At 42.0% G+C, this 21,302-nt stretch overlaps 1 protein-coding gene across 12 annotated transcripts in view; it reads right to left on the bottom strand.

The window, feature by feature from the left end:
• Positions 1-1,760: 1,760 nt before the first annotated feature.
• Positions 1,761-21,302, bottom strand: part of mcf2la (mcf.2 cell line derived transforming sequence-like a) — a 324,509-nt gene continuing 304,967 nt past the window's right edge. For 9 of the 12 annotated variants that reach the window (XM_051926314.1, XM_051926315.1, XM_051926320.1 and 6 more), the window contains exons 27-33: positions 21,151-21,243; positions 20,702-20,761; positions 20,477-20,551; positions 11,509-11,621; positions 11,287-11,399; positions 9,806-9,909; positions 1,761-2,946 (exon numbers count right to left, since the gene is read on the bottom strand). In XM_051926314.1, the coding sequence (XP_051782274.1) occupies positions 2,852-2,946; positions 9,806-9,909; positions 11,287-11,399; positions 11,509-11,621; positions 20,477-20,551; positions 20,702-20,761; positions 21,151-21,243 (653 nt within the window). In that variant the 3' untranslated portion in view covers positions 1,761-2,851. The remainder of the gene's footprint in view (positions 2,947-9,805; positions 9,910-11,286; positions 11,400-11,508; positions 11,622-20,476; positions 20,552-20,701; positions 20,762-21,150; positions 21,244-21,302) is intronic. The other 3 variants (XM_051926317.1, XM_051926322.1, XM_051926326.1) reach the window with 3 other exon arrangements.

The following is a 21,302-nucleotide window of genomic DNA, read 5'->3' as shown; positions in this document are numbered from 1 at the left end:
TTAACGCCTAAGAGCTTAACTATGATTTTTCTTTCCGTATATGTTTGGAGGGGTTATTTAATCAGTTTTTAAAGCTGTTTGGTATTTTGAGATTATTTTAAAGTGTTTCTAACTTATTTTGCATTCTCTTATGACACCATTTTGAGTGGTTTGGTTTAACGGTAGCTATTCAGTTGCTAGTGGCAATGTCAAGGGTCACAGGGGTATAAAGGTCAATCCCTGGGGGTCACTTCCTCATGCAAGTTTTGTGGATTGCTAAAAAAAATAAAACTAAGTTTGTTAATGTTCTTCTTTAAGCTCTTGGTTCTTGAATTTGTTTCTGTTTTTCTTCCAACTTTGAGTTTGGTTCACACTTGGGCTTTAACACTCTGTATTCTTAGACCTCTGCCTTATTATTGTGACTCTTGTTTATCCCCCTGTCACTTTATTGCCTGGTGGTACAAATGTACGTAGCAAAATCTCTTTCTGGTAATGGTTTTACTTCCTTTTCTTTAACTTTTAATACTTGTATCTCAGTGAATGCTTTCTGTTGATATCACGTGAAGCACAATGCTAGCCAATGAATGTGGCATTACTGGCCTGGACCCCTGACCAATGAATGTGGTGTTATTGGCCTGGACCCCTGAGCAATGAAGATGTTTTTATTGGCCTGGACTCTTGACCAATGAATGTGTTGTTACTCACCTGGACCCCACAGCAATGAATGAGGTGTTACTGGCTTAGACCCCTGATCAACAAAGGAGCTGTTATTGGCCTGGACCCCTGAACAATGAAGACAACATTACTGGCCTGGACCCCTGAGCAGTGAATGAGTTGTTACTAGGTGGGACCCCTGACCAATGAATGGTTACTGGCCTGGACCCCTGAGCAATGAAGACGTTATTATTGGCCTGGAACCCTGAGCAATGGATGAGTAGTTACTGGGTGGGACATCTGACCAATGAATGAGCTGTTATTGTCCTGGACCCCCGAGCAATGAAGACGTTGTTATTGGCCTGGACTCTTGACCAATGAATGTGGCGTTACTTGCCTGGACCCCAGCGCAATGAATGAGGTGTTACTGGCTTAGACCCCTGACCAACGAAGAAGCTGTTATTGGCCTGGACCCCTGTGCAATGAAGACAACATTACTGGCCTGGACCCCTGAGCAGTGAATGAGTTGTTACTGGGTGGGACACCTGACCAATGAATGAGCTGTTATTTGCCTGGACCCCTGAGCAATGAAGACGTTGTTATTGGCCTGGACTCTTGACCAATGAATGCGTTGTTACTCACCTGGATCCCAGAGCAATGAATGAGGTGTTACTGGCTTGGACCCCTGACCAACAAATGAGCTGTTACTGGCCTGAACCCCTGACCAATGAATGAATAGTTACTGGGTGGGACCCCTGACCAATGAATGGTTACTGGCCTGGACCCCTGAGCAACGAAGAAGTGGTTACTGGCCTGGACCCCTGAGCAACGAAGTTGTTACTGGCCTGGACCCCTGAGCAATAAAGGAGTTGTTATTGGCCCGGACCCCTAACAAGTTCCCCCTGAATTCAATGAGGTCACCTCTTCAAGTCCGTTTGTTAAAGTAAGGAGGTTCAGCTTCTTCCGTCTTTCCACTGGTCCACAAGTGGCTGTCTTCTAACAATGCCATGCCAGATCACAGTAGCCCCGAGAAGGCAAACCGACTGCTTTTTCCCCCAAAAGTGCTTCACCTGCAAGACATCAGTGTTAGCAAAAAGACATGAAGAAGAAAGAAGGCAAAGCAAGAATTGAAAAATATAGCCGTCCACCGACTGAGCTTTATTCAGATTACACTTTAGTTACATATACTCTTTTCAATTTTTATCATACAAAAAAGTGAAATGTGCTGCAGCGTGCCGCATAAAGTGCTAAAAGGTACAGTAGTAAGTCGAGTGACCTGGAGTGCAAATTAAAAGGATTGTTGTGAAAGAAAATGGACAAATGTGGGAAAGCACACACACTGGTAAAGGAGTCTGTAAACGCTGAGCCCCGCCAACTCTGGCCTACCCACAGACACACAATCTTGAATCCGATTGGCTTTCACTGGGTGACAAAGTGGCGCCAAACTCTAAAACAGTCCACTTGGGGCTCCCCCTTCATGGCGAGTGCTTTTCATTTTCATTCCTATTGCTTTTCTGATCTTCACAGCCCAAGACACACCAAGCATTCAAAAATATACACAGATCTTGAGGCTGTATGGAAATTGTACAGTATATACAAGACACCGGTGGCATCGTTCTGTTTGGGGGTGGGGTGGGGGGGTCACAGTTTACTACTTTGTCCCTTCTTCAGGAATAAAAGCAAAAAAAAAAAAACGGGGGAAATCATCAAATGAGGTAAAGTTGACAAGAATTTGCTCCCCTCTCTGCTCTCCGAAAGTTAAGGGTTACAAAAAAGAGTAGGACAAGCAGCAGAAAAACGGTCACAAGACGTACACAAGACAACAAGAAAAAAACACTATGCTGGCCGAGATGTCCGAGACAAAGTGATGGCCTCACCGTCCGTACAAAGTAAACACAGTGCTGGCTCAATTTCAGAACAGGATTTCTTTTCAAAACCCACATGATGCAAATGGAAATAGTGGAATGGCTCAAGTGTGACTGGGTGGATTTCTCTCGGAAGAGAACGTGCTTGTTAAATTCGGGAGAAGTCTCTGGGATCAAGGAGGACCTTGAACACAAGTTCTTTGACTGTCCCTTTCATCACTTGGCTGTCAATGTCAGTCTCACTTGGTTGCATATAATAAATAAGGACACAATGCCCAAGCCCGACGGCTCTCCTGCGTGAACTTCATCTTCTGGATGCACAAACTGGGCTTGCCCACTCAGACCCGAGATGTCTAGCCTTTGATGTCAGACATGCTGGCACTGCTGGCTGTGTAACTTTCGCTGCAACTGGACGAGGCGCTCAGATTACTGGACGCAGCGCAAGACTCTGAAAGAAATACAAAGATTGCAAGTTTCAACCTGGTTAATGGAGAAGAATGAACTCGAGCAGACAAACAGACCACACAGCAGATCTCTGTAGACGGGATGGCCTTCACAAGGAAGCTGGGCAGATGATAGTGGCAGCTCCATGTGGAAGAGTAGCGTCAGGCACGGCTCACTGCCGGGAAGAAGATGAGAGATGGGCCAGGCTGTTTGGAGGCCCCAGAAGAAAGCAGCATGTCTTCTATGATCCCATCAAAGAGTATGGGGCAAATATGTGGCAAATGTTTCTATGGCTTTATAAAGGAGGGCATCAAGTCGGGTAGAGCAGACAGTAACGTGTCACAATTGAGATGGATGTACTTGCAGTAGCAATCGCGGACTTCATTTATAGATTATAGTGAAAAGTCAAGCAAAATGACCCCTTTTGTTGGCCAACTAAAAAGATTAAGATATGCAGGCTTTCGAGGCAACTCGGACCCCTTCTTCAGGAAAGATGTAATCATAGAAATTATAGCTGTGGTGAAGTTTCCATCCACTCATCTAACAGACATGTACAGGTGCATCTTATCATCGAAAAGTTAATTTATTTCAGTAATTCAGTAATGGAGCTGGACAGTTTAACATCTGTGGCAGAGCGAAGGGCGCTCGGCAGGCTCCTATCAATTATGGAGAATCCACTGCATCCACTTAATAGTATCATCTCCAGACAGAAGAGCAGCTTCAGCGACAGACTGCTGTCACTGTCATGCTCCACAGACAGATTGAGGAGATCGTTCCTCCCCCAAACTATGCGACTTTTTAATTCCACCCGGGGGGGGGGGGGGGGTAAACGTTAATATTTAACATTATACATAGTTATTGTCTGTTTTTTCACCTGCATTATTATCATTCTTTAATTTAATATTATTTATTGTATCAGTATGCTGCTGCTGAAGAATGTGAATTTCCCATTGGGATTAATAAAGTATCTATCTATCTATCTATCTATCTATCTATCTATCTATCTATCTATCTAATCTATCTATCTATCTATCTATCTATCTATCTAATTCAATTCAAAAAGTGAAACTGATATATAGATTCATTAAACACAGAGTGATATATTTCAAGCGTTTATTTCTTTTCATTTTGCTGATTATGGCCTACAGGTAATGAAAACTCAAAATTCAGTATCTCAGAAAATTAGAATATTGTGAAAAAGTTCAATATTGTAGACTCCTGGTGTCCCACTCCACTCAGCTAATAAACCAAAAACACCTGGTAAAGGGGGTCCTGAGCCTTCAAATGGTCTCTCAGTCTAGTTCAGTACGCCACACAATCCGACTGCTGACTTGACAGTTGTCCAGAAGACCGTCATTGAGACCCTCCACAAGGAGGCTAAGCCACAAGAGGTCACTGCTAAAGAAGCTGGCTGCTCACAGAGTGCTGTATCCAAACATATTAATGGAAAGTTGAGTGGAAGGAAAAATGTGACAGCAGAAAAAGGGATAACCGCAGCCATGAGAGGATTGTGAAGAATTTGGGGGAGATTCCCAAAGAGTGGACTGCGGCTGGAGTCAGTGCTTCAAGAGCCACCACACACCGACGTATCGGGGACGTGGGCTACAACTGTCACAGCATTCCTTGTGTCAAGCCACTCCTGAACAAGAGACAACGTGAGAAGTGTCTTACCTGGGCTAAGGAGAAAACGGACAGGACTGTCGCTCAGTGGTCCAAAGTCCTCTTTTCAGTTGAAAGTCAATTTTACATTTCATTTGGAAATCAAGGAGGAAGATGTGAGCGGCACAGAATCCAAGTTGCTTGAGGTCCAGTGTAAAGTTTCCACAGTCAGTGATGATTTGGGGGGCCATGTCATCTGCTAGCATTGGTCCACTGTGTTTTATTCAAGTCCAAAGTCAGCACCAGCCATACGACTACCAGGACATTCTAGAGCACTTCATGCTTCCCTCTGCTAATAAGCTTTATGGAGATGCTGATTTCACTTTCCGGCAGGACTTGGCACCTGCCCACACTGCCAAAAGTACCAATACCTGGTTTAATGACAGTGGTGGATATCGCTGTGCTTGACTGGCCAGCAAACTCACTTGACCTAAACCCCATAGAGAATCTGTCAAGAGGAAGATGAGAGATACCAGAGCCAACAATGCAGACGAGCTGAAGGCCGCACTCAAAGCATCCTGGGCTTCCATAACACCTCATCAGTGCCACAGGCTGATCGCCTCCATGCCACACCGCATTGATGCAGTCATTCATGCAAAAGGAGCCCCAACCAGTATTGAGTGCCTACATGTTCATACTATTAGTAGGTCAACATTTCTGAATTAAAAAAATTTTTTTTTATTGTTCTTATGTAATAATCTAATTTTCTGAGATACTGAATTTTGAGTTTTAATTACCGGTAAGCCATAATCAGCAAAATGAAAAGAAATAAACGCTTGAAATATATCACTGTGTGTAATGAATCTATACAATATGAGATTCACTTTTTGAATCGAATTACTGAAATAAATGAACTTTTCTACAATATTCTAATTTAGTGAGATGCACCTGTACGTTAGGGTGGTATTGGGCCTCCTGTTCTTGTTCTTTTTCTGTGGCAGAATTATTGTACAACATACATCTTTATTATGAAATAAATTAACAGATGTTTAAATTATTGTAGGTTTTCTGAAACCATCACAGGGCCAAAATTATTCTTCTTCCATCTTGCTCTTATTCCACGTTTCTGAAGGGTGAGCTGTCGAACAGGTCAACCCCATGCATGGCCACTGGTCAACCGATTTGATTTGTAAATCTTTGGACTGGTCATACAGTACTCCCGTGACTTTTCAATGATGCTGTGTTGGCTTGCGCACGGGCATCTGGAAAGGTGTCGCCATCCGAGCGAGCCAAGATACTTGAACTCGGCAACCCTCTTAAGTTCTTGTGCATCGACGTGGATGGTGCTGCCCATCTATATTCTGCACTCCATGTATCCTGTGTGAAAATTATACATACAGCACAAATAACATTTGGTTAAATGTCCCTTAGCACATTTCAACTCGATCAGACGCTTTTGGTAGCCATCAACAATATTCTGGCAGAATTCTGATTGGATACTTGATCACTCTTTGTTTTTTTGGCAGAACTGATAGGGTTCAACCAAATGTGTTGGTTTCCTGACCTTACTTTTAACCACAGTCCAGATATTGTCAATGGGGCTGATGGCCATTCCAAATGATTAATGTCAGCCTGAGTTAGTCCTTCCAAATCCAGCTCTGATGTTTATTTATGACCATTCACTTGTTGGAACACATAATTGTGTCTAAGTTTCAACCTTCTGGCTGATAATTTGATGTTACTCTGAAGAATTCTGAGGTAATCATCCTTCATTATTCCATCCACTTTGTGTAATGCACCAAAATTCCACTGGCAGCAAAAACAGCCCCAGAGCAGGATGCTACCACCACCATGCCCAACAGTCGCCACAGTGTTCTTGGGTTTGAATGCCTTGCCTTTTCTCCTCCAAAGACACCTCTGCTCATTGTGGCCAAACAACTCAATCTTTGTCTCATCTGACCATAAAACTTTCCATCACAAGGCTTTTTTCTTTGTCATTGTGATCAGCCACAAACTGTAGTTGAGCTTGAAGGCATTAATTCTGGAGCAGGGGCTTCTTTCTTGGACACCAACCTCACAGGCCCTTGCCATGTACGGCTTACCTAACTATGGATAGTGACACTGATATTCCAGCAGGTTCCAGTTCTTGGACTGCATCTGACCATTAAGAAGAATTTCCTCTCAGCCAAGGGTGACATTTTGGGTCTTGGCATGGTGACTACAGCTCCGAACACCTGCTTGAACTGATGATCTTGGGATCTCAAGTCGTTTAGACATGGCTCCAAGAGACATTCCTAGTATATGTAAATCTACGATCCTCTTCCTCAAGTCCGCACTGAGCTCCTTGGACTTTCCCTCTGTGATGTGTGCTGGTCCAACCCAGTGAGTGTCGTCAAACGAGGCCAACACAGAGAAGCTACCAGATGTAGTCAATCATGATCAGTAACAAGCAGTAGAGACACCAAGTTAAAATACATTCATTTTGTCTTTGAAGTAGGTGTTTGAATATTCTTGACTCTGTATGTATAATTTTGACCCTGTGATGACTGCAGAAAACCGACAGTAAATTAAAACTTGTGCACTAAATATCTGATTTTTTTTGTAATAAAGATGTATGTTGTACAATCATTCTGCCACAGACAACAGTTGTAGAAATCACTGAAAGTCCAGCACTGCCCTTGTAGCAGCGCTACTGGGTAAAGTAAACTGCTATCGTGGGCTGCATCAGGTGTGGGCAGGAGGAGGAGTATAGGAACCTAATCAAGGACTTTGTTAAATGGTGTGACTCAAACCACCTATAACTGAACACCAGCAAAACCAAAGAGCTGGTGTTGGATTTTAGGAGGCCCAGACCCCTCATGGACCCCCGTGATCGTCAGAGGTGACTGTGTGCAGAGGGTGCAGACCTATAAATACCTGGGAGTGCAGCTGGATGATAAATTGGACTGGACTGCCAATACTGATTCTCTGTGTTAGAAAGGACAGAGCCGACTATACTTCCTTAGAAGGCTGGCATCTTTCAACATCTGCAATAAGATGCTGCAGATGTTCTATCAGACGGTTGTGGCGAGCGCCCTCTTCTACGCGGTGGTGTGTTGGGGAAGCAGCATAAAGAAGGATGCCTCATGCCTGGACAAACTGGTGAGGAAGGTAGGCTCTATTGTAGGCACGGAGCTGGACAGTTTGACATCCGTGGCAGAGCGACGGGCGCTGAGCAGGATCCGATCACTAATGGAGAATCCACTGCATCCACTGAACAGGATCATCTCCAGACAGAGGAGCAGGTTCAGCGACAGACTGCTGTCACCGTCCTGCTCCACTGACAGACTGAGGAGATCGTTCCTCCCCCAAACTATGCGACTCTTCAATTCCACTCAGAGGGGGTAAACGTTAACATTATATAAAGTTACTGTCTGTTATACCTGCATTGTTATCACTCTTTAATTTAATATTGTTTTTTGTATCAGTATGCTGCTGCTGGAATATGTGAATTTCCCCTTGGGATTAATAAAGTATCTATCTATCTATCTATCTATCTATCTATCTATCTATCTATCTATCTATCTATCTATCTACTATCTATCTATCTATCTATCTATCTATCTACAGTGCATCCAGAAAGTATTCACAGCGCATCACTTTTTCCACATTTTGTTATGTTACAGCCTTATTCCAAAATGGATTAAATTAATTTTTTTTCCTCAGAATTCTACACACAACACCCCATAATGACAATGTGAAAAAAGTTTACTTGAGGTGTTTGCAAATTTATTAAAAATAAAAAAAATTGAGAAAGCACATGTACATAAGTATTCACAGCCTTTGCTCAACACTTTGTCGATGCACCTTTGGCAGCAATTACAGCCTCAAGTCTTGTTGAATATGATGCCACAAGCTTGGCACACCTATCCTTGGCCAGTTTCGGCCATTCCTCTTTGCAGAACCTCTCAAGCTCCATCAGGTTGGATGGGAAGCGTCGGTGCACAGCCATTTTAAGATCTCTCCAGAGATGTTCAATCGGATTCAAGTCTGGGCTCTGGCTGAGCCACTCAAGGACATTCACAGAGTTGTCCTGAAGCCACTCCTTTGATATCTTGGCTGTGTGCTTAGGGTCGTTGTCCTGCTGAAAGATGAACCGTCGCCCCAGTCTGAGGTCAAGAGCGCTCTGGAGCAGGTTTTCATCCAGGATGTCTCTGTACATTGCTGCAGTCATCTTTCCCTTTATCCTGACTAGTCTCCCAGTCCCCTGCCGCTTAAAAACATCCCCACAGCATGATGCTACCACCACCATGCTTCACTGTAGGGATGGTATTGGCCTGGTGATGAGCGGTGCCTGGTTTCCTCCAAACGTGACGCCTGGCATTCACACTAAAGAGTTCAATCTTTGTCTCATCAGACCAGAGAATTTTATTTCTCATGGTCTGAGAGTCCTTCAGGTACCTTTTGGCAAACTCCAGGCGGGCTGCCATGTGCATTTACTAAGGAGTAGCTTCCGTCTGACCACTCTACCATACAGGCCTGACTGGTGGATTGCTGCAGAGATGGTTGTTCTTCTGGAAGGTTCTCCTCTGCCCACAGAGGACCTCTGGAGCTCTGACAGAGTGACCATCGGGTTCTTGGTCACCACCCTGACTAAGGCCCTTCTCCCCCGATCACTCAGTTTAGATGGCCGGCCAGCTCTAGGAAGAGTCCTGGTGGTTTCGAAGTTCTTCCACTTACGGATGATGGAGGCCACTGTACTCATTGGGACCTTCAAAGCAGCAGAACTTTTTCTGTAACCTTCCCCAGATTTGTGCCTCGAGACAATCCTGTCTCAGAGGTCTACAGACAATTCCTTTGACTTCATGCTTGGTTTGTGCTCTGACATGAACTGTCACCTGTGGGACCTTATATAGACAGGAGTGTGCCTTTCCAAATCATGTCCAGTCAACTGAATTTACCACAGGTGGACTCCAATGAAGCTGCAGAAACATCTCAAGGATGATCAGGGGAAACAGGATGCACCTGAGCTCAATTTTGAGCTTCATGGCAAAGGCTGTGAATACTTATGTACATGTGCTTTCTCAATTTTTTTTATTTTTAATAAATTTGCAAACACCTCAAGTAAACTTTTTTCACGTTGTCATTATGGGGTGTTGTGTGTAGAATTCTGAGGAAAAAAATGAATTTAATCCATTTTGGAATAAGGCTGTAACATAACAAATTGTGGAGAAAGTGATGCGCTGTGAATACTTTCCGGATGCTATCTATCTATCTATACTTACCTGAACTGCTCAAAGACTGGGAAGACTTGGATCCTCCTATTAATGTCACCAGATGTGTAGCAGGAATCCAACCCTCTTTGACTGTACTCATATTCTTCACAAACCTGAGAAAACACAAATTAACAGTAGTAGTACGATTGTCACATGTGCTCCTAATCCATACTGGGAGTCACATTTTGCCTTGATTTACCCGTCTGCACCACAGTTTAAAATTACAAATCAAGCAGTTCAGATGTCATTAAAATGCACATTGCAGACTTTCATTAAATTTAAAAGACCTGCAATTGCTATGTCCTAAACATTATGGTGCGCTACCTGAAATGGGGAGGTCCATGTATAAAAAGTGTTGTCATTTCTACATAATGTAACTGAAATGTATGCAAATCCTCTTAAATGAAAAAATGCATATCTGCAAAAGGTAGCAGATATGGTGGCTCAGCATATGACCTCCATTTGGTACAGTGAAATAGCACAAGACAGTACATTTTCCAAACCTTTCCATGGTGCCTTATTCAAGATAATTTCAAAGAGCATTAGTTAAATAGAATGGGAAAAACATAGAGAGTGTTTTTTTTTGAATACACCACTTCAAGTTGAGAACCTGAATGTCTGTTGTATATTTTGCTTCTGGGTGTACTTAAAAGAAAAGCTTCAGCCGGTCTCCTTACGAATCTAGAGAACATATTGACAGTGAAAATACATATGCCTGTAATAAAAGGCCAATGTTACATGGTATTAATGAACTATTCGATACAACAGAGTATTGAGGAGATTTACAAAAACCAGTGTAACAAGTATACTGTATAATATATATAGAGATATGTTATGTCTTATTGCAGTTTTACATTCCACAGTTACCCTACCTCATACCCTTACACTTGCACTTAAGCAAAAGTGCATCTTCCTGGAAAATTAACTTTTGACAGCTTTCCAAACCTACAAATAAGCTGGTATGGATGTGGTATCCAAATGAAAACTGAAAGATGAACAGCGTGTGTGGTGTCACACTGGACCATTGGAAAAAGAAAGACAAATTTGCTGTAACGGAGGTAGACAGTAAATAGATAAGACAGTTTGGCTTTTCACTTTCAAAAACTCTGAAATAGAAAATAAAAGGTGCATGAAGCTAACAACACTGGCAAGAAGCGGGTGGCTGGAGATGAAGCTTTCTACTTCAGCACAGAAGGGTACCCCAGGCAGTGAGGCGGATTTTACATTCTGGCACACTCTGAGAACCTCCATTGCTTCTCCTGTGCAAGCTAGTGCAGGGGTGTCTTTTCATTTTTAGTATTAGTGCATCTGTTTTTCTTTGGAAATCGTGAGGTCTTTGATTTGTCCACTGAAGCAGACAGGAAGACATGCAAGGAATTCAAGTATCACACTAGACTACTTAGACCAGAGACCGTTAATCAAAGCAACATTTCAAATTAGTTACTGCTGCTGAGCGACGTATGCTCAAGTAAAGACTTGCAGGCACCTACCACTGCCCATGTTCCCCTTCTTTTATTAGCTGCACAACTTCTCCACTTCGGAAAATCAACTCCTCTGCGTTCCTTTTGTCATAATCTGCTATTACAGTGTATTTACCAGGCAACTGTAAAGGTAGCGAGAGTAAGAGAGAAAAATAAAACCAGTTTATATTCGTGGCAACAACAAGAATGAAAACAACAAAGTAGGACAGCAAATTACAAAGAGCTCCCTACCAGTTTCTTCCCACAATCCTCTTCTGCATCTGAAGAATTGGATGGTTCCTCACCACTTGAATACCCTTCATTTTCCTCCGATGCATCCAGAGAATGGGTTGTTGCAGTCCAGCCTGCACAATGAAATAAGATTTTACAATGAAAATACATCGTCAAATCCATTCAGTCCAGTTCAGGATGTGAAAACGTTAAGTACACGCCATGAGACGTTTTTTCTTTTTAACATATGTGTACATACTAAGAATTGACCATCATTTAAACAGTATCTATAGATGATGGTGATCCAATATAAAAAAATCAGACCATATTTACATTTTGTAATTCATCATATAATTTAAATAAAATTTGCATGTAAAAAAAGCAAGTCCACCTCTCAGTTTTGTTTACTACATCAAATCAGAATCAGATACAGATATGTGAGAGCATCACTTGAGAGGATCTTCTTCTAACCTGACTTTTTATAAACCTCAGACATTTGGTTTGGTTTGCTCTTTCCAGTTGAAGTGTATGTTACCACCAAAGAAGGATATACGAGGGGGGACCCAAAAATAACCGGAAATATTATTTAATTTTCTGTACAAACTACAATTAGTCTCCTTCAAAGTACTCTCCATTGGCGGAAATACACTTATCTAACTGTTTGTTCCATTGTTCGAAACATTTTTGAAATTCGTCTGAAATAATGCCCATTAATGCTCTGGTCGTTTCTTGTTTTACCTCTTCGACGTCAGCAAAACGCCTTCCTTTCAAGTCTTTTTTCATCCGAGGGAACAAAAAGAAATCACACAGAGCTAAATCCGGTGAGTAGTGTGGGTGGTTCAGGGTTGTCATACCGTTTCTTGCCAAAAATTGGCGAATGCTGAGAGCAGTGTGAGATGGAGCGTTATCATGATGAAAGAACCAATCGCCCGACTCCCACAAATCAGGGCGTTTCCTTCTCACACTGTTGCGCAACCTACTTTTACAAAAGAATTCACTGAACACAAGCACAACCTTCCAGACTGATGGCACTTGGCAGACTGACTTGTGAGGAGTGTAACTAGATCGCCCTAGCGGCCCAACCACGTACTACAAGTACCAACCTAACAACAACAAAATTCCGGTTATTTTTGGGTCCCCCCTGGTACATAGACGTCTGTGAGTCTGGGAAGGAATTTAAAAAGATCTCCAAACAACTGGAAATTAACCATTCCCACTCTCTGGAAGATCATCTAAAAGTAGAGAAGATTTCAAACAACTGCCCACTTGTCCAGGCCAGGCAAGCCCACCTCAGCACGTTCAGCCCAAGAGCAGAATGTAACATGTCAAAAGAAGTCTCTAAGAAGCCCTGGATTTCATCACAGGACTTGTAGGGCAGTTCTTGATGCAAGAGTGCATGAGTCCAATATTAGAAGAGACGTTGCACAAATGTGGTCTTACATGGGAGGTGTGTTGGGAGGAAACCAGAAAGAACACCAGGGCAAGAATAAAGTTTGCCCATATGAATATATAGGCAAAGACTTCTGGAATAATGTGTCCTGGACAGATGAGGAGCACCAGAAGAAACCAAAGACAGCATTTGACCAGATGAACCTGATACCAACTGTCAAGTATGAAAATGTTACGGTTTGAGGTTGCATTACTCACTCACCATGCACTATGAATTCTTCATTGTAACACAGGGTAATTGAGGATAATGTGAGAGCATTAGGGCAGAGTGGTGGCTCTGAGGCTAAGGATCTGCGCTGGTACCTGGAATGTTGCCAGTTCAACTCCCATTACTGCCAGAAGAGATTTTCTTCCATTGGGCCCTTGAGCAAGGTCCTTAACCTGAAACATCGCTCTAGGGCCACCACACAATGGCTGACCCTGTACTCTGACCGCCAAAGATCATGTGAAAAGATAATTTCCCCTCAGGGATTAATAAAGTATAACACATCAAATCAAAACCTGTTATTAGATTGAAGCTCAACCAAAAGTGGACCCTGCAAATTGACACACTGACCCCAAACACACCAGTAAATCCATCTATGAGTGGCTAAAAAGGAAGAAATGCAGGGTACTGATAAGGCCAAGTCCAATCCTGGATCTGAATGTCATCGAGATACCGTAGGGGATTTGAAATGGGCTGTACATGGAAGACACCCCTCAAACATCACACACATCATGGAGGAGAGGGAAACATACTTTTCCCTCCTGTCGATGTCAGACACCGGTAGACATTAGTAGAGTGAAAACCTACTTCAGGGGGCGACACCAACTACTAGAGCTAAGGGTGGACTTACCTTTTCCACACATGAAAATACCATAATGTGTTATTTCTCATTGAATAAAAGTGAAATATTTGCTCTTTTTTTTACCAATTATATCATCTTTATCTAAAGATACTGTTTAAATCAACTCTGGTCCTGGAGGGCCACAGTGGCTGCAGGTTTTCATTCTAACCAAAGCAAATAAATCAAAGCATTCTAACCAAGGCAAATTTCATGTTTTCCTGTGTAAACATGACTAAATAAAGAAACCTAACCTAACCTAACCTAACCTAACCTAACCATCTTCTTAATTAGTGGCCAGTGTTTGCTGCTAATTTTCAAAGTGTTTTGCCTCAGTTTTATTTAACTTGACTCAGACCCCTTAGTTGTTTCTTTTTCCTTAACTAGTAGCCTAACAATAATGAGACACAAAACGAGTCATCACATGACCAGCTCACCTGCGCCCATCACAGAGTATCTAAAAATAAAGAAAGGCGAAGGTCTTAGTAATGTTGATCTGCTCAGGTCATCAAAACATTTTGACGGTGTTCTTAGAAAAAAGTGAAAATCAACAGTTTTGGAAATGTCTGCTGTGGCAGAGTGAGAGCAGCAACAAACCATGGAATTAAATATTGAGTTTAATTAACAGCAAGAATTGACTTCTCATTGAGTAACTGGTTGAATTTTGAAGCCCTGATTTAGCTGGTCATCGCCTCATGTCTCATTTCTGTTTGCCTGCCATTTAATGAAGAAAAGAATCGATTCAGAGGATTGTATCCTTAAAAACAGGGCTATTAAAATGAAGGGAAAAGAAGGTAACTAGCAGTGAAAACTGACTACTGCGTAGGAAAAGGGTGAGAATGAAAACCTGCAGCTACTGTGGCCCACCAGGAACAGAGTTGAACACCGCTGGTGTAAATGAAGAGCAAATCTTGATATCTCCACAAATGTTAAAAAAAAATCATGGGGTGTACTTACTTTTTCACATGACTGTACAGCCTTTTCCAGTAGCTGTGTGTGACTACTGGATGGCTCTGAACAGAACTGCCCGCTTCCTTTTTTTGTGAATTAATCCTGGCAATTTCCCCAACAATGAGAAGCATAACAGTGCAGCCTCGGGGAACACAATGGACAGCAGAAAAAGATGACAACTAGCAACATGCAGCCCGCCATTAACAGCTAATGCTACAGAAGCTGCTGACACAAGCAAACCCAGCCTCACATGTCACTTGTGATTCTCTGTACCTACTGAATTGCAGATCATGGCAACAAACAAGGCACAACAACAAATGAATGACTGCTTTTAGCAAGGGCCACAGTGCGGAACTGAGAGAACTCCCATCAGAATCTGAAACACTAAAGCACTGACAGACTATAATTGACGTTCATTTATGTATTTACTAGCTGAAATACACAGCGTTGCCCGGGAGGAAAATAAAGTGTTTTTTTTTTTTAATTGTTTGAGAAAAATATAATTAAAAAAACACAACTTTCAAAATAAAAATAAATTAACAAACAATGAAGACTCACTAATGTGCTTGTCTTGAGGTCTTGTTTGCATGTTATCATCCTGTTAAACAGGGGTGCGGTGGTGGCGCTCAAACATAATGAATGCTGGCAGTCACCTCCAGTTCGCCCACTGGTGGTCGTTCCAAGTGTCAACTGGATGATAACAAGACCGCAAGATCACCCCGTGGGTAGGGGTTAGGGTTGATTTCACCCTACAGTATTTTTAGTTGACCAATGAGAAACATGTGTACCATATGAAAATTGCTCCAGCCGTTCGGAAGTGATGCTGGAATAATAATAACAATAATAATAATAATACATTTTATTTATATAGCGCCTTTCCCATGCTCAAGGCACTTCAATAGAATTTAAGAAAGAACGGCAGGGTATACAGTATATAGCATTGTACAAACCAGATAAATAAATAAAGAAGATTACGACAGTAAATTCAGACAAAAAGCCAAACAGACAACATAATTGATGGTCTCACACACACTCACAGGTTACATGAGCATCTTGACAGAGAGGTAAACTGAGAGAAGTCAAGTAGAGCTAAAAGCCTTCCTGAACGGAGGAGTTTTGAGTTGTTTTTAAAAAGAATTCATGGAGTCAGCTGACCTGATTAATTTCGGTAGGTCATTCCAGAGTCTGGGCGCTATACAGCTGAAGGCCCTGCTGTCACCCATGGAGTGTAGATTAGTGTGGGGCACAACAAGATTACCAGCATCAGAGGACCTTAATGGGTGAGCGGGCACATAGTGATGGAGAAGGTCACTGATGTAGTTTGGCGCAAGGTCATTTAAGGCTTTGTAGGTTATTAGTAGGATTTTATATTCAATTCTGTAGGACACAGGGAGCCAGTGAAGGCAGAGCAGGATGGGTGTGATGTGCTCGCTGCTGCTGCTGGTTCATGTCAGGACTCTTGCAGCCGAGTTTTGAATAAGCTGGAGCTGTGATATAAGATTAGAAGGGGCACCTGCCAGTAGGGAATTACATAGTAGGGAACATACATGCAGGGCGGCACGGTGGCGCAGTGGGTAGCGCTGCTGCCTCGCAGTTGGGAGACCTGGGGACCTGGGTTCGCTTCCCGGGTCCTCCCTGTGTGGAGTTTGCATGTTCTCCCCGTGTCTGCGTGGGTTTCCTCTGGGCACTCCGGTTTCCTCCCACAGTCCAAAGACATGCAGGTTAGGTGGATTGGCGATTCTAAATTGGCCCTAGTGTGTGCTTGGTGTGTGGATGTGTTTGTGTGTGTCCTGCGGTGGGTTGGCACCCTGCCCGGGATTGGTTCCTGCCTTGTGCCCTGTGTTGGCTGGGATTGGCTCCAGCAGACCCCCGTGACCCTGTGTTTGGATTCAGCGGGTTGGAAAATGGATGGATGGATGGATGGAACATACATGCATACACACGTACATATATATATATATATATATATATATATATATATATATATATTCATAAATGTGGCTTAACCGCTTATGCACGACAGGATACTGCCATATTTCAAAAGTTGTTTGTGTACGTTGCAATAAACCCACAAGTCAATCAAAAGCAATAATGGTAATTTTACATACCAAAAAAAGAGCCTTCTTTCAAATAAATCACATGTTTCCATGTGGTCTGCTTGCTTTCATTATTAAAATATGCGATTTGCACAGGTATACCCTGAGGCGAGCTGCTCATCACAAATGAGTTAGGCTGCTTTATCAAGTGTCCCGCCTCTGTTGACCCACATACAAATAAAGGAGCATTACCATTGGATAGCTGAGGTTCAGAGCATTCTAATGATGGATCCTTGTCTATGATTGGTCATTTATACTACATGCCACAGCTTTGGATAAATTGCAATAAACATGTCACCTACTGTGTTACTGAAGAAAACTTTGATTGTATTGAGAACATCATGTTTGATGGAAGAACTTGAGGCCATGCTTGACTTGTAAGCCCTGTTTTAGTATGACTTTGAAGCATTGCTTAGTGCAGTTTTACAGCTCAAGTGTTGTGGGTTCAATTACCATACCGGATACTATCTGCTACATGTTATCGCTATGTCAGCTTTCTGAGCAGTGGTCTTTCAATTTCAAATTAGACTACACCGACAATGTTTATTAGCATACCGATGTGCAATTGTTATGCTGTACTTGCGTTTCTCAAATTCACACACAAGGCCCCCCCCCCCCCCCCCAAATCGACTGTCACTGTATCTTAAGCATATGAGAGAAAAAATGATCTTCAGCTAGAGACGTGTTCATTATAATCCACCATCCCCACCCCTCTCCAATAGACAGCAGCATAAATTATATTTTTATCCCATTTCTAATTCTGCTCCCTTCACCACCATCTCCCACACTAACACCATTTTGGTCTAAACAATGATTTTTAATCTTATAAATACATTCCATAAAAAAATATGAAGTGTTGTACTCGTTGTTCTTCAGTCATTTGCAGCACTTTATTACAATAAACAAATACCGTATATACTCACTTTTAAGTTCTCCCACGGATAAGTCGGGGCTTGATTTTACCGTATTATTTCCGGTATTTTTTTAATGTCGGTCGTATACAGTAAGTCAAATGCGGAAAACTCACATTATTGGTCTAAGAGATTATGATATGCTAATGCCCACTGGAGAGAGTAACCAAAGAGCACATGTATCCAAAGTGGTGTTTGATAATTCTGAATAACAGGTCAGAATTGTACCCATTATATCAACTTCTTTATGTACTAGACTGCCTTGATATATGTGACGTTTGTGGTCGCTATAGTATACTGGTATACCCAAAATATGTGGGTTCAGGTTAAGGGTTTTTACCACTGCACAACTGAGAGTGAGCTGACGAACTGTATTACAGTGTTGTATCTACACACTCTCAGACTGAAAGATTCTGCAACGAGTGGTAAAAAAATAAAAAAAAAAAGCCTAACACATCATTATTGCCTTATTACCTGCCACTGAGGACCTCCAGTATAAGCAGTGCCTGCGGAGAGCACTTAACATCACTGGAGACACCTCTCACGCCAGTCAGGGACTGGGAGACGGTATGGGAGCCTACATGAGATCACTAGCAGTCTCGGGGACAGCTTCTACCCTGTAGCTGTCACCCTGCTGAACTCAACTCTAAGCGCTACGCCACCTCCACCCTCCTCAAACCACCTTAAAAGCCATACATGGACAGCCTAGTTCTCTGTGGGCACCTCAGGTCTATCATGTCTTGGACACCAGATTCTGCTGTACTTGTACAAATACAACTGTTTGCACTTCACTGTTTCTATTATTGAAATCATTCTTGTACTTTACTGCATGTATTCTATTCAAGCTTTGCATACTATGTACACTGTCCCAATTGTATATATCATATTGGAGTAAGGATCATATTCGTAACTCTGACTAATCATTCTTTAGATACTCGGCTTTTTTCTTGTCTGTACTAATGATTCATTACTGTATATATTTATATTTTTATGTATATTTATCTGATTACTTGCACTTTACTACAATTTGCACTTCTGCTAAGATGCAAAACTGCATTTTCTTGACATGGTACCTTTACTGTGTTCAATGACAATAAAGCTGAATCTAATCTAATCTAATCTATTGGATGCCAACGTCATACTTTTATCATGTATGAAGTTACACAGTGTGTCAAAAATGGAACTAAAGTGAAAAAAGCCCACAACATAACACTGTCCAAGAGTGAAAAAAAATCAATCACCAATAAGCAAAGTGGAAAGAGATCAATGGAAGTTAAAATGAATAAACAGGTTGAAGACTTTCAGTTGGAAAGAAATAGTTTTTCAATCTATAGATTTGTAAAAAGCTGGAGGAATTTCCTTTTATAGCCCCATTCGGACAGGATAAGCTTTTAAGCCATACGTCAGTGAAGTTACTGTTACCACTCAATGTCGGTCATTTTTAACATGGATTTGTACAGGATAAAATACAGTATGTCTACAAAAAGCACAGAGATAGGCATGGCTTCAGTGGTTACGCAATGTCATCAACTCGAAACAGCCACAAGTTTTGTAGCTACGTAACTATTGCTCCTCCTCATAATGACTGGCACAAGGGCTTTCATCACAATGGACTGTGGCAGGAGGAGAGGCTGGAGGTTTTCACAGAGCTTCTTAAATTCTGCTGGTGGCATTCCAAAGTTTTGGCAACAGCTATTATTATTAAAATGTTGATTCCCATAAAAATGTTTCCTGTAATATATATATATATTTTTTTTTGGCTGTGCACAATACATAGACTCGACTACAAAGAGTAACAGAATTACACAGATTATAAAACACAAGAGATTAGAAATATGTCATTACATGTACAACCAAATTTGTTAAATCACCTGATGAAAGCAGCCATCAAATGTAGAAGAGGCTAAGACAGAACAATTAAAAATAAGAGAAAATAAATTTGTTGGTGTGAATTAATTCTTAGTTAATCAAAACAATATAACAACGGGTCTTGTTGCTAAACATGATCTAGAAGGCTCAAGTGGGATGTTTACCTAACGACGCTGCGAGCAGGAGTCCTGTGATACGAATTCTGTGCTAGGAGCTCCTCTGTCCACAAACTCATTCACTGGAGCAATGCATGTATGAATCGGTTTCTGGTTCTTCGATATGGGTCACACAGAGCATGGACAAGTCCTTCAATTGCCTCCATTTTTTCTGCAAAACCCTCAAAAATCATTTTCACAGGAAAATGTTGATTTGCACGGAATAAGCTTTACCTGAGGTTATTTTTCGTGGATTTTTTTTTATAGAAGGTAAAAGGCCTCCGTAATCTTTACTGAGACATGAATGCACACTCCGTTAAAAAAGTTACTGTCATGAGCGATTTGGATGGGACTAAAATTTCAGAGGTCCTCCAGTAATAATGACTTTTACCTTATCTGCTAGTGTACAACTAATCCTATCCAATTAGAGCTTATGGGAAACATTCCCTATGGAATTCACAGCTTGTTTTTGGCTTGAAAATAATAAGTGGGCTCCCCTATCCACCATCTAGCAGCTGTGACGTTTTAAGTACACCTTAGAGACCATATCATCTTGTAAGCTTCCACAAACAGACACCTTTTTCCTCTGCCCTTGCTTACTAACACACGTAAAGTACTGAGAAGGGAGAAAACCAGGTGTTGCTTTTAAGGGGTATCATAAGCAAGCACTACTAGGCATGCCCACTATGTCACACGTAAGCAGAGCACTTACTTTAGAAAAGTTCAATATTCACCTCTAAAACCAAATGGAGTAGGATCACTCTTTATTTCATGCCGCTTAGTCTTATTGTCAGGGCTCGGTGGAGATCCTGAAGAAACGAAAAGCAGCAGAGAGGGAGAAAGACAATGATAGAGAGAGAGAGAGAAAGAGGGCAGAAGTGAAGGACAGGCAGCTGCTTCAGGTCAAGCACAAAATACAGACACAGCACCACAGTCAAAGCTGCTTGAAAACAGCATACCTGGGCGTGACAGAAGTGCTAGTGGCAGTGTTCGGCTTTTAGCTGTAGGAGGTGATGATTCTGTCAATGAAAGCACTGTGTGTTAACGGCCAAAGCCAGACCTCTGCTCTGATATTATGGGCTTTTCTAGGTGTAAACACTAAAGCTTAACAAATGCCATGTGGTTCTCTAATACACCTGACTATTCCTCTAGGTCACAAAAGGTGCTAGATATAAGCTCTAAATTCCCATTTGTCATGACATGCTTGCATGAAGTATAGGTCAAAATCTCTCCTAAGACTAATGTGCCAGACACGCAATAAAGCCAAAGGCATTCGTGATAATCCAGACACTCTTTCTATCTGTTTTGAGTGCTATTAAAGACATCCTTGGACTACCAGATGGACACAAGTGCTTGGCCTGAGTGAGCCTAATGGCAAGTCCACGCAAACACAAGGGAAGAAGTTTACCTTTCTGACTTTTAAGGTTACTGAAGCCCTGCAAAGTAAACCGCTTTCTAGAAAGTGGTGAGCGATCCGAGGTTGGGCTAGTCACTGCATCATCTTGGAAAAAGAATCAGCAGAAAGAAGACAAAAGGAGAGATATAAGAAGCATATTAAGA

Source organism: Erpetoichthys calabaricus, chromosome 4 (genome assembly GCF_900747795.2).
Source record: "Erpetoichthys calabaricus chromosome 4, fErpCal1.3, whole genome shotgun sequence".
Classification (NCBI taxonomy): domain Eukaryota; kingdom Metazoa; phylum Chordata; class Cladistia; order Polypteriformes; family Polypteridae; genus Erpetoichthys; species Erpetoichthys calabaricus.
The sequence above is the reverse complement of the archived record's forward strand: the minus strand, read 5'-3'. Positions and strand labels throughout refer to the sequence as shown.